Source organism: Etheostoma spectabile, chromosome 5, assembly GCF_008692095.1.
Source record: "Etheostoma spectabile isolate EspeVRDwgs_2016 chromosome 5, UIUC_Espe_1.0, whole genome shotgun sequence".
In the NCBI taxonomy this organism is placed as follows: Eukaryota; Metazoa; Chordata; class Actinopteri; order Perciformes; family Percidae; genus Etheostoma; species Etheostoma spectabile.
Genome location: NC_045737.1, coordinates 8591604 through 8604426, shown reverse-complemented (window position 1 = coordinate 8604426; position 12823 = coordinate 8591604). Strand labels below are relative to the sequence as shown.

Genomic DNA, 12823 nt, shown 5'->3' with positions numbered 1-12823 from the left:
TTCATGGATGTACCAGACAATTTAAAAAATTTTTATAAGTCACGTCATTTTTTTTAATATTTCTTATATTACGTTTATGGTGTTATTGCAACAATATGCTTGGGCTGTGACTCAATTCTCATCACAGTTTAGAAACTGGCACTTGGCTAAATTTAAAGTTTATTATTTTAGATTTCTTACATAATTTTAACAGAACCACAGGCGCAGACTGGGGAAAAAAAAGATTTTCATTTGAAAAAGGCAACAATCTGCCCATTTTATTTTGAAAATATTTGAAATCATACAATGCATCATATCAGAATTATTCTCTCATGATCAAGACATTTGCATTTACAGTGACAAATTCGTATCAATAGTTGTACATAGGGAAAGGTGTAGTCCTGTGGAAACAGCTCCGATAACTCAAAAAGCCATCTGTATTGAAACAAATGGAATTTACAGTTTCACACATTGAGCAAACACATCACGAAATCAGATATAATCTAATGTAGAAGAAGCTTCCACTTTACAATAGCATGGCTGTGAAGTTGTTTATATTGCCTCACGTTCAAAGCCTTTAATTGCAAATCGTGTGTTACTGTAAAACTGCTATACTTCCTGAATATTATTGCCACTCTCCTGAGAATCAATAACATGACTATTTTGTTCATAAAAGTCATGTCACACTGAATCACGCACAAAAATAATTTCCCTTTGTCAAAACTTCAAACAGCTAGCAGTATTGACATTGATCATTCCGCTTGTTTACACAGCATAATAACAACTAAGCAGTCCAGATGACTTTTATAGGCTTGAATGCCCAAGTATCAGGGTGGCCCATGTGTATCAGGTCTTTGAAAGGGGAGGTGCTCCACTGGAAGGGTGGCACCTGGTCCCATGTCGGTCCGTTTACTGCCAGCATACCATAGTCACGAAACATCTCAAAGGAGGTCAACTGCACAGGAACACAGACAATGCACCAGATTTAGCAAACATCTCTTTAATGTGCTACAGTCAGTTTCATTTGAGGCAAACACAGAACATAATTAGGGGTGAGAGGTGGGTGATAGGAAGAAATTAAAGGAGAAGAATCAAAACCTTCATGTCTGTTCCTCCATGTGACCTCTGCCTTAAGGCGCCAAACGGATATGTTCCATTAGCCGGGTTCAGGTCTGAACGGGCTGAGATAGCATTCTCTCCATTCGCAGGTGGATTACAGCCTTCACACTTTGACAGTGGGTCTTCCTTAAAGTTGTTATACCTGAGGAGAGACACTGTATCTCATTAATAAAATGAAGTTTTAGATATTAGCCTATAAAATAGTAAAATTGAACGTTAATGTTTGTTTGTACCTCATAAGGCGGACCATTGAGTCCACATCTGTGACAGCTGTCTGGTTTCTCCTAAATATCTGAGCCCGAGGATTCTGATCCAGAGAGAACCACGAGCCGAACTTCTCAACCAGCTCATTGCAGCCACTGGCATTGAATATGTCCGGGTAATACCTACAAATTTACATAAAACAGAATTACAACAAATGTAATTTATAGTATACGTTACCATAAACCTTTCAAACTGGATACTTACGGTATGTTGTAACTTGCCCAGTACCCTTTCTCCAGCAGTTCCTGAGTTTTATCATTGTAAACAACTAGTCCCCTGCAGCATTGAAAAGAATATTAAAAAAATTATTTTCAGTGATAAGTTTAGAAGCCATAAATATAAATACTGAAAAAAATCTTGTGTTTTGATTGAGGATCTGGTGCAAAGACTTACGGAATTTGCTCCAGTACAACAAAGAGCTCATCTTTAATGTCAGTCTTCCCTGGAGTAAAGTGCTTATAGTCCACAATCATCCACTGGTTGTTATACCTACAAAACACACACATACACACAAAGTCCAAACACAGTCCCAACTGAGCATACAACCTGTATCCTACTATTGTTCACTGCTGTTTATTTAATGTATATCCAAGTAATTGATAAAATAAGTGATTCAGCATTTCACACCAAAGACGCCTGGTGACTCTGTTACAACTGTACAACCCAACAGACTTCTCATGCAACTCCTGATTATGAATGGCCTTTTTTTGTTTCTTTTACTCATATTGATCCACATAGCAGTCTAAACAAGCACACATCGTATCTAATCTGTCATCAATTGGAATTTTGAACACAGAGCAAAGAGCAGCAGACAACACAGCCAGGATTTCATTAGGGCAAAGAGGTGATAATGTTGGTTAAAAAGTCACGAGAGCCAGGTTTTTTTTTTACTGTTGTGTTAAACTCACGTTCCACTGTTGTACTTGCTGAATATCTCGGCCCACTCCTTGCCTGTAGCAGCCAGTCGATTAGCCACAATGTTCCTCAACCACTCCATGACAGTTCCTTGAGGCTGAACAAACTTCCAGAGAGCAGGGTTACTGTTGCCAATCGTAGTTTCTAAGGTAACCTTGAGACATATGACAGAAAGTCAATTTAGCATTTCTCAATTTGTCACCAAAAGTATAAGATATTAACAACACATTTAAATACTCCAAGTGCAGGTAGAGAAAGAGTTCTCACCAAGCCACTACTTAGGATATAAAAGTCATCTCCAGAGAAGATCGATCCAGGGTAAGAAGAGAACGCCTGAGTTCCTCCAGGAAGAAGATCCTCTCCTGAAGAAAAGAAATCAAGCACATAAAAGTTAGACTAAAATGTCTTTGCGTCATAGAGAACATTAACAGACCAATACTGGGGCTTCAAACTTGAACACAAAAGATGTTTTTTTAAAAGGAGGCTTTAAATAGGAGGCTAGAGCCAGTAGCCATTTAGCTTAGCTTAGCATTAAGACTGGAGACAAGGGAAAACAGCTAGCCTGGCTATGTCCAACAGTGACAACTCTGAAGCTCACTAATTAACACTTTGTATCGCATCGGCTTAATCCTTACAAAAACGTAAATTGCAATTTCATGTGACTATTGCCTGGAATCTTGTTGTCACCTTCAGCTTGCCAGGTAACCAGCTGAGATCCACAGAGGTCAAGATTTTCTTGCACAGAGCCAGGCTAGCCGTTTCCCTGTTTTCTTTTCTTTGTGCTAAGCTAAGCTAATTAGCTGCTAGCTGTAACCTTAAAAATTTACTGTACAGAAATGTGAGTGTTATTAATCTTTTCATCTAAAAAGGCAAATGCACATTTCCCAAAATGTTGAATTAGTCCTATAATGTAAATGATGAGGGACTCAGGAGCAATGATGAACAGAAGACACAACTGCATCAGTAATCTACCTAAAGGAGAAACTCTAAAGGCAAACATGTATTTCTTCATGATGCGCAGCATGGACTGGTAGGTGTTCCAGGTGTCATGTGAAACCAGCAGCTCCTTATTGTTTGGCAGCAGCTTGATGAGAGCAGAACAGGAGCCAGATCCAAGCGGTCGAATTTGGTCGGATTTGTTGAGAGCCGATTCCAAGTCCTCCAGATCCCCGCCCATTTGGAAAAGTCTGGTTGAACAAAGTAACAGTGGAGACAACAGCAAGAAACAAAGTTTACGATCTTAAAAACTAAAGAAACCTGTCTAATAAAAACAATAACTACAACATGGAGAAAACTAACAGGAAGCCGAGTGGGTTTAGGGAGAACGAGCCTATTGGAAATGACAGTTCATCATTGAAGCTGTCCTCCAGACCTTTCAGCTGCAGCAGTGCCAGATGCACCTGAAAAGCAAAAACAGATTGTGAACCGTCTTATTTTTGTATCCATGCAAGGGATTTTTTTTCTTTTTTATTCAACAAACGCTCATTACCTGGTACCAGTAGGGTGAACTAGGCTGCTTTTCTATTTGCTCCTGAACCCACTGCAGATTGGTTGTGATGAAAGCCTTAAGGCGCTCGCAATAACCAGATTCAGAAGAGAAGGGCCCACAGTAATTCATTAGAGTGTTCATCCAGTGCTTATAGATGAGCTAAAACAAACATAGAGCCAGTCTTTAGATTCAGTCAAATGTATAGTAGGTGAATAAAACATTCTGACTGCAGAAAACACAAACAGTCCCGCAGAATGAAGCTGACCTGAGATGTGACTGCAGCCTCCACTGCACCGGCAGCATACGACTGGATGCTGTCATTGTACCGACTGCTGGTAGTGATCTCCAAGAAAGACCAGCTGAAAAGAGTGTGAATAAACAAAAAAGATGAAACATATTATCCATGTCCAGGCTCAAAGGCATGTATGTCTGGGTGCTCAAACTAAACTATATAATGAATAATTGCATGCACTGTAGGTGAGACAATAGAAGGCCTACTTAGGCTGTATCAACAACTATTCAGGTCATTTATAAACTTACTATAAACCTTCCTCTTTGTTAAACCAGACATGTAGTATCAGTACCAGTATTTCTTCTTGTTTTAAGAGTATCCATTTTCAGCTGATCAGATTTGCTTATTTTTCCTCTGTCTTTTTTTTATTTAACCAATTCTTACATTTACTGGGTTTTACTACTAGGCTATTCTTAATTTGCACAGAAGTCTATAAGTCCATCGTGACCTCTCTGTCATGTGTTTCAATTCCGACATCCTTTTTTTTTAGGCTACGTGTAAAAGCGCAAAATAAAAATGTTACTAGAATTTGTAGCTGAAACGACTAGTGGATTGCGTAATAAGTCATACAAAAGAAATCGGTAACAATTTTGATAGTGAGCTAATTAAATTGGTATAGCTCATTTATCGAGCAAAAATGACAAACCTTTGCTGGTTAAAGCTTCAAAAGTGGGATGTTCGACTATACTGTACGTTAGTTTAAATCAGATAAAACAAGGAACTGAAGAGTTTACGTTGGGCAAACCATTCCGTTATATTATATAACACAAAATGGATTGATTGATTGATTGATTGATTAAAGACAATGAAAAATATCTTTGCAGCCCTGACCTTATCCGTTTAACATATCTAGGTACATTATCCATTAGCTGTAGGCTATATAACAAACAATCTGCATTCTATTACAAAAGCCCTAAGCTAAAGAGGTTATCGAACTAGTTTGAAGACGCAAAATGAAAACTCACCCTGAGGTTTTAATGTCATCAGTGAAATTTGCCCAAGCCACAAAATCGTCTCGATGTCCCTCAACGACAGCCAGCTGGCCGGTTTGCTTGTCAATGACCGCGGTTCGTATTTCAGCTCGAACAGAAACACAGCTAAAACCCAAACTGGACACCACTGCTAACACATTTAAAACCTTTGTAAAACCTCCAGCAGCATACGTCTTGTTTTGCCTGGACGCCATGTTGACATGACCAAGTCACGTGATAACGGGGGTGACTAGTCATATGACAGTCACAGAGATTGTATTTTCAAAATAAAAGAAGGTCTGTTAAACACTACAAACACATCACGAGGCATGAAATAAAACTTTATATAAAAATGGACAGTCAAATCATATTGCTTTGAGGCATAATTCTGTACAAAACAAGTGTAATGTAAGAATCCAGACGTTTTTAAATTTCCACAAAACGTCAACCAGCTGTTAATTTTATCAATTAAATTGCTCCTTCTGCACATGCCACTAACACATGGTCAGCACTGGTCATGGAGCAATGGTCAGAGTTGTGTAGAGGCTTCGACAGAGTCAACCGTTTTCAGGGAACTCAGTCTTCCCCTCCCCCGCCAGTTTCCATCGTCTCCATAATTCCCTCCATAACTTCTGCCTTTCGCTTCTTTTTGGTGGCCACTGTCACAGAGGATAAATAACATGGAAGAAAGAAATTAATAAACGGCATAGATGCTTTCACTTCTGCATGTTGTTCCAAAAGTTTGTGGATTTACCATGAAAGTGTTCGGCTGTTTTCCGTCTCAATGTCTCTACCGTTTCCTCAGCATCAGCCCACTCCAGCACAAGGCGTCTTCCGTACAGATGGGTGCTGTGGCACAATGCAGTAAATGCTTTCTATAGAGAAAACAGGGGGTTGTAATTATGACCATCTTTAATGTAGCACTTGAGGAAAAGAGATTTTCTAAATACATGTTTGAAAGCTTGAAAGCACACAAACCTTAGCGTCCTGTTTGGTGAGGAAGTCAATAAAGCCAAAACCTCTATGATTCCCTGAACCAGCTGCTTTCTTTGGAAGACGGACTGTCTTCAGCTCTCCAAATGTACTGAAAGGACAGAAAGAATAAATTGTAGTATTATTAAATTATCTTAATCCAAACTTGTGTGTGTGTGTGTGTTTTTTGTTTGTTACCAGAAGAGTTCTCTAATTTCCCTGACAGTGGCCTGGAAAGGGACGTTCCGCACAAGGATCTTGGTTCCTGTCTGTTTCTTCTCGTCTTGCCTCTTCTTGCGTGAACCCTCAGTAGTCCTGCACACAGCAGAAAAAGACTGAGTAAGTAGTGACAACACAAGTGAGGTTCACATGCCAAACTATAAGCAAAATTCTGCCCCACAATCCCAGTCAACATTTGAAAGAATATATCAACATTTTGATATTCCCATGCAAATTTGACACTGTCCTGGTTTATTACTCAACATTTTACTTTTAATACACTTGTAATTTCAAAATATCTTAGTATAGAAGTAAAATTCAAGACACTTCTTTATAAACCTAATTAAAAAGGACCACCATCTTTTAATTCTTCACCACAAAGTTCAATTAAAAAACAAACATCTGGTGCACTTCTTACCTTGTGGCTCTCTCAGAAATCTTCAGCTCTAGCTGGTGTTCATCCACAGTACAGTGCTGGTGGAAGGTTGACACAAAGAAAAAAAACTTTAACCAAGAACCGGGCTGTAGGGAAAGGCTCTGAGAGTTTTAACAAGGAAATGGGGATGGTACCTGTAGTTGCCTCAGGGCTTTCTGCGCTGCCTCTGCTGTCTGATACTGAACAAAACCGTAGCCCATGGACAACATCATGCCTGGAAATCAAACCGACATTGTCAGGTGGTCTACCCCATGAGTTCAAATATGTCATTTGCCTTGGAAAATCTATAAATCAATGTTTCAAAACCAGGGTATACACTGCTATTTTACTTATTTTTAAAGATTACTTTTTTGGACATTTTAGGCCTTTGATTCCACAGGACAGATGAAGAGATGAAGACATGAAAGGGGAAAGGGAGGGAGAATACCATGCAGACACAAAGCACACATGCAAAGGGCAGCAGGTGGGAGTCAAACCCGTGGCCGCAGCATCAAGGAGTAAACCTCTATATATGTGCGTCTGCTCTACCAACTGAGCTGACCTGGCCACATATTGTGTTACATTTATGTACGTGAAAGATCCCACTTTTAGTTTAGTACCTGATTTATCTTTTTTCTCTGAGATGCTGCAGGATGTGATCTTGCCACATTTGGAGAATGTCTGCAACAAATGAAAAAAACAATATATTAAAAAAAATCATGCTATGATTAAACCTGTGTTCAGTGTAGCAAAACGTAACTGAGGATTGAATTTATTATTCAACCCACCTCATGTAGTTTCTCCTTTGTCGTGCTGAAATTGAGATTTTTAATGAAAAGTGTTGAACCAGGAGCCGATTCCTCCTCCTCTTCCTCCTCCTCCTCCTCCTGTTCTTTTTCATCTTTCTTCTCCTCTTTCATTGCCTCATCTTTTTCTAAAACTTCTTGGGCAGATCAAAGATATTTCAGTTATTCAAATTAGTACTACAATTGTTTCATATTATTATAGTATTGTATGTTTAGGAGTGTGTTGAAGGGATCTAACCTGGTTCTGGTTTGGCTGCCACAAACACCCCCACAGGTGCCCACTCCAAATACAGTGGGATGTGGTGGAACTACGGATTTCAGAGATACAGTCAGGACACTAAAAACTTTTTAAAGTGCCTGAAACATTTGCTGCATGTGCAGATTTTACTGGTAGGAAGCTATACACACACCTTGCTGTAGGCCAACCGGGTGAATGCTCGTTTCGCCTCCGTTGGCTCTAGGAACTCGATGATGGCGGTGAGGCCTGAGGGCGGCAGCAGCACTCGGCCCAAAGAGCCGTGAGGTGAGAAAAGCTCTTCTAACTCTGATGCCGTCACTTCAGCTGGAAGATTTTTCACCAGGATCACAGTTGTACTCCTCGCTGCAGCAGCCTGTACACCGGGGGAGAGGAAACAATCTTAACCAAGGTAAATTTTTTACAGACAATTTAGCAACAATTAAACTGGAGTTTGTGTTAAGCAAACCTGACTAAAGGAATCCAGACTGACACCATTGTCTAGTAGAAACTGCCGAGTCTCCTGAACAATCTGTGTCTCTCCCAGAGCCATCCTCACTGCAAGACTACCCTTTGACTCCTGCAGAGGAAGGCAAGGACCAGAGAAGTACAAAGAAACTTTAAATATGCACAGGATGATCACATGTTGATTTAGCTGCAACAGTTCAAAAAGTAAACATTCACACAGACAACGGCCCTCTCATTCTTTTGAATGGAAAAGCTGTGTGAAAACGGCAAAATGAAAAAGAATTAAACATCATTCAGCAAGGTCCTACTTTGGCCACATGCTAGTAAGCATTAATTCCTGGTATTTTTTTAATGTGAAAGGCATTTTTATTTAATGTTTACCTCTAAAGATAAAACATGTCAGCAATGGTGAGCAGTAAAATCCTTTCCCTTAATATTGTAAGGAAGGTAGCGTGTGGTACTCTGAAAATGCCTTAAAACTCAAGGATCTGCTACTCAAACTGGATTAAGTGGACTTGGAGCGTACTTCATCCTCTCAATGGTACCCTTATGCATTTCCCATGCATTGTTTTAATTCAGGAATGCATTCGGTCTGAGCACCCACTAAAGACGGAGTTGAGGAACATTGCTATTGGGAGCATTCATGTAGAGAAAAAAGGATGCAGCGTTACTCACATGGTCCAGGACTTTACTTTTTGTGGTGTTGTATTTTTCAGCGATGGCATCGGCCACTGCACTTGTGCCCAGAAACAGGGAGTTCCAGTTGTGGGAGCTAGAAGGAAACATTAAATTCATAAGAAGGATGAGTTACTAAAAATAAATTTAAATAAAACGAGTAAATTCAGAGAAACCACAAACACAGCAGCATATGGTTAAAGTGATAATTACCTGGAACTTGAAGCTTTATTTTTGGCATCTTTTTGCCGCTTGTAAGACGAAGAGCCAGGACCACCCGCGTCTGCAGAGTCGTTTTTTTCTTTCTTCAGTGTGGAGGGAAGCAGGTGAAGCATCCTGCCCTAAAAGCAAGAAGGTGAATGTTTCTTACCAGCCTAAGCATCATGTGAAAATGAAGTTGTACTACTAAATCCAGAAGTCCTTACAGGTCATGTGGTGTAAAGACCTATCTTAAAGACCAGTTGCAGAGCAAATACCTGAAATATATGTCCGTCCAGCTGAGCCAGAGCGGTCACAGCATTCTCTGGTATCATGTACGTTACGAAAGCGAATCCTTTTGGTTTCTTTGTCAGATTGTCAATAGGGAAGAGCATCTCCGATAAAGGACCTGTAAAGATTGTAAAATTATTATCACTCGGATAAGAGTGAGAAGAAGTGTGAACTTGGATGTCTATGAAAGTTGTTTTTTTAAATTCACCGTGTTTAGCAAATAGCTCTTTGATCTCTTCCTCGGTGCAGGTGTAAGGAAGGTTCCTAATGAAGAGTCGACCTGACTCTGCAACATCTTCCTCCTCCTCATCCTCCTTCAGCTTCCTGGTGAAGTTTCTGTCAATTTCTTTGTCCTTTCTGTCCCTCTTGCCCTTACCTCCAGAGGCATCCACACGGAAGACCTCAATGTAACGCCCACCTGAAAAACACAGAAGGAGGTATGTCGCAGGCAGGCAGGTACTATCTTCAAATACACAGGGGCAGGGGTGTTGGTGATAATTTTAACATAATCTAAAATTATGCACAAACATTAGAATGGGATATAATATTTCTCACCTATGTAGTCTTTATTCTTCTTCAAGGCCTTTTCCACCTCTTCGTCAGAGTGCAAATCCACATATACATAACCTGAAACATACAAACAGTCAACATAGACACTTACAGGCAACTGTCTACCCACCACATATGGGGCATACAGGATTGAATACCTAAAATATATTTACAGCGTACATTATGATAAAAAGAAGGCTTTCAATAACATACCTGTTCTATCTCCACTCTCATTCTTCCCAATCCTGATTGCTGCGGGCTTCAGCGGCGTCATGAACTCTCGGATTTGTTGCTATTGACGTAACAGAAATATATGTTTGTGTCATGGATGCAGACACTGAAATATATAATCTGGAATATGTTTCACTGCATCGCTGAAACCAGGAAGCTCTTGTTCACTCACCTCTTTCACACTGAAAGGGGCTCCTCTCAGCTTCACTGTGAACTCTGTCGTCGGCTCCATCTGCAACAAACATTTGTGGGTGTGTAAAGCAGAAAACTAATATTGTGCTGTATTAAACAGTGAGGTTTAATGTGTAGATTTGTTTAAATAGTCACCTCTTGTTTGGTAGTTTTCTTTGCTTTGCCTTGCTTCTTATCCTCAGAGGAAACTGGCGTTTTGGTCTTTGACATGTTTTCTCTGTCACCGCTCTCGTATGCGCTGTCTGTGTGCTGCACAGGACCACAATCCTCATCTTCATCATCACCCCTTTCACCATCCTTCTCTCCACTCTCCTCCATGGTGTCGTCTGTCTGTGCCACCTTAGAGCGCAGGTACTCCATATCTGATAATCCAGACTTCAGTGCTTCTTTAGTGGCACCTGGAATCAACAACAAAATGTAGACCAGTCAATCATGCACAGCCTTTTTGCTTTTTCATTCATAGTGTATATTTCAATGCTTGTGATGTGAAGCATTTGTAACATAATAATAAATGTATTTATTGCTTGTCATTTGGAACACTGTAACCAGTTCCCCACACTTCCCTTATTCATATACACTATGTTTGTATTTATTTCACTATGTACTGTATGTTTAAGGACATTTAATTTTATATTATACCCATCAATCGTGTTCCAGGTTTAGTGCTACAAAGTTGCCCTTAAATGTCAGAAACGTGTAAATACTGGTAATAAATTGGGGAAAGTCATAATATTGGGAAGTGTATACAAACAGATTGAGCAAACACATGATGGATAACTGACAGATAGCGTACCTGGTTTATGGTAAATGTATGCATTAACTTATTTTCAGATGTCAGAGGATTCAGACCCACTAAGCTGGGACACAGCTTTCATCTACCTACACTTAGAAGGGACCAGCATTACCAACCTTCATCTTCATCTTCCTCATTCTCTGACTGGTCTGAATCAAAGTTGAGGTAGTCATCTGAAGCAAGGTTCTTCTTGCCCCGAGCCTTTGCCTGTCCACTGTCAGGATCAGTTGTTTGCTGCACGGTGTCGTTCGCCCATGTGGGTGCTTGGCTTCGATTCTGATGTACTGACAAAAACTCCTTGAATCCCTGGTCCTCTTCCAGCTGAGACACACACGTCAAGCGGACGGGCAATGATTAAAATAAAAAAATGAAAATAATATGACAATTTCTGTTACAACACTTACGTACCAAAGAAGTATTGAGGTTTGATAAGCAGCCTGAAGTTGGCTCCATCTTATCCACATTCAGATCTTATATAATTTATATTTAACAGCAGACAAACATAGTTGCCAACTGACACATTTACTCACATTTCCAAGTGTGCTGTCAGTTTCCTTTTTCTTTTTCTAGAGACAAAAACAAACAACCTTTTATAGTCCTGACAGTGCTGCAGAACTTAACTACATCATTTTCGACAAAGGAAATTTCACGGTGGCTATCCAGGTAGTGACATAGGACCAATTTAAATAGGATAAAGATGTAACTGTGAAATTGTTACTGTTTCTTCCTGGTGATGACTTTCATGTAACTTCTCCCAAGTCGTTTTGTGTCTGCAGGTACCTTTTTGCTGTCAGTGTCAGCAGGGGTGGAAGGTTTATCCGGGCCTGAGCTCTGGGTATGTTTGCTCCAGGCTTTTGCCTTAGTGGGGTCTCCGAAGGCCTTACACATCTCCACCTGGAATACATGACAACCGTGGGGCTCACATCTGGAAAAGCAACAATAATGTCAACAACACGCTTGTTTAAGCGTGCCTGAAGCCATACCGTCACTCTGGATGTGTCCACGAAGCTCTTGTTGAAATGTTTCAGAGCTTTGTTTGCATCTTCCTCCACTTTAAAACCCACAAAGCCGAACTTGCGGAACTTGCCGTCCTTGGTAAACTTCAGAGAGCAGTCTGTAACTGTGCCGAAGGCAGCAAACATCGACCTGAACCTCTCCTCCTTCATCTGGACACAAGATCCAGTCAGGTTAAATCTACAGATGATGGACTGAAATGAAACTAAATGTCTGCTGAAGTCCGGGCGGGTTACTTACCCCATTAGGTAGGTTTTTAACAATGAGTCTCGACATAGTTGTAGTAGTTGTAAGTACACTAATACAGCATAAGCTTGTTTTTAAATATATGTCAACAAACGAGCGTGGACTCTCCTCTAGGACGCCATGTTAAGTGGGAGGAGCCTTCTTTTTCTTCTTCTTCTTCTTTTTCTTTTCTTCTTCTTATTCGCCTTCACTGTTTTACTATGCCTTAGCGCCATCTGCTGGACGGCAGTGTACAGGACCAAAAAATCCGCATCAAAGTATCTTAAATTCCGTCTTCTAAATCGGTTTCTTTTAAATCGGTAATTAAATTACTGTACATTGGCCGTGATCAGTGGTGAATGTAAAAGTGCATTAAAATAACATACATTACAGTTGTAGATTTGAGTTAGGCTTGTGCTTTACTTGAGAATTTTCATTCCGTGCTAACCATTGTGCTAATAGTAAATAAACACTAAATAGTAGTAAATAGTTATACAGGTAATTATTCAGA

General features: G+C 40.1%; 2 protein-coding genes across 3 annotated transcripts; both read right to left on the bottom strand.

The window, feature by feature from the left end:
* Positions 1-243: 243 nt before the first annotated feature.
* Positions 244-5285, bottom strand: plbd2 (phospholipase B domain containing 2). The gene is made up of 12 exons (XM_032517232.1): positions 5024-5285; positions 4032-4125; positions 3767-3925; positions 3577-3677; positions 3250-3464; positions 2545-2639; positions 2271-2431; positions 1756-1851; positions 1567-1638; positions 1332-1484; positions 1078-1240; positions 244-934 (listed from the first exon to the last, which is right to left on the bottom strand). The coding sequence occupies exons 1-12, from the start codon at positions 5242-5244 to the stop codon at positions 764-766; spliced, it is 1701 nt and encodes a 566-aa protein (XP_032373123.1). The 5' UTR covers positions 5245-5285; the 3' UTR covers positions 244-763.
* A 64-nt stretch (positions 5286-5349) lies between these two features.
* On the bottom strand, positions 5350-12484 carry rbm19 (RNA binding motif protein 19). Of its 2 annotated transcripts, none has more exons than XM_032517227.1 (24): positions 12328-12484; positions 12057-12239; positions 11854-11967; positions 11604-11639; positions 11190-11394; positions 10416-10678; positions 10261-10320; positions 10071-10149; positions 9864-9935; positions 9517-9726; positions 9296-9426; positions 9033-9160; positions 8820-8916; positions 8146-8256; positions 7852-8052; positions 7680-7749; positions 7424-7575; positions 7256-7316; positions 6791-6870; positions 6639-6694; positions 6200-6316; positions 6008-6113; positions 5784-5904; positions 5350-5688 (listed from the first exon to the last, which is right to left on the bottom strand). In XM_032517227.1, the coding sequence occupies exons 1-24, from the start codon at positions 12361-12363 to the stop codon at positions 5606-5608; spliced, it is 2772 nt and encodes a 923-aa protein (XP_032373118.1). In that variant the 5' UTR covers positions 12364-12484; the 3' UTR covers positions 5350-5605. The 2 variants fall into 2 exon arrangements, with proteins under 2 accessions (XP_032373118.1, XP_032373119.1); XM_032517228.1 differs by having other exon boundaries at positions 11196-11394.
* Positions 12485-12823: the final 339 nt, after the last annotated feature.

Excerpts from the sequence above, each read along its gene's own strand:
- plbd2 (XM_032517232.1), bottom strand. The coding sequence starts at position 5,244 with ATGGCGTCCAGGCAAAACAAGACGTATGCTGCTGGAGGTTTTACAAAG. Across the intron at positions 2,432-2,544 it reads ATATCCTAAGTAGTGGCTTG|GTTACCTTAGAAACTACGAT; the intron begins GTGAGAACTCTT and ends ATATGTCTCAAG. Across the intron at positions 1,852-2,270 it reads AGCAAGTACAACAGTGGAAC|GTATAACAACCAGTGGATGA; the intron begins GTGAGTTTAACA and ends TGTGTTTTGTAG.
- rbm19 (XM_032517227.1), bottom strand. The coding sequence starts at position 12,363 with ATGTCGAGACTCATTGTTAAAAACCTACCTAATGGG. Across the intron at positions 12,240-12,327 it reads TTAAAAACCTACCTAATGGG|ATGAAGGAGGAGAGGTTCAG; the intron begins GTAAGTAACCCG and ends TCTTGTGTCCAG. Across the intron at positions 11,968-12,056 it reads TGGACACATCCAGAGTGACG|GTGGAGATGTGTAAGGCCTT; the intron begins GTATGGCTTCAG and ends CATGTATTCCAG.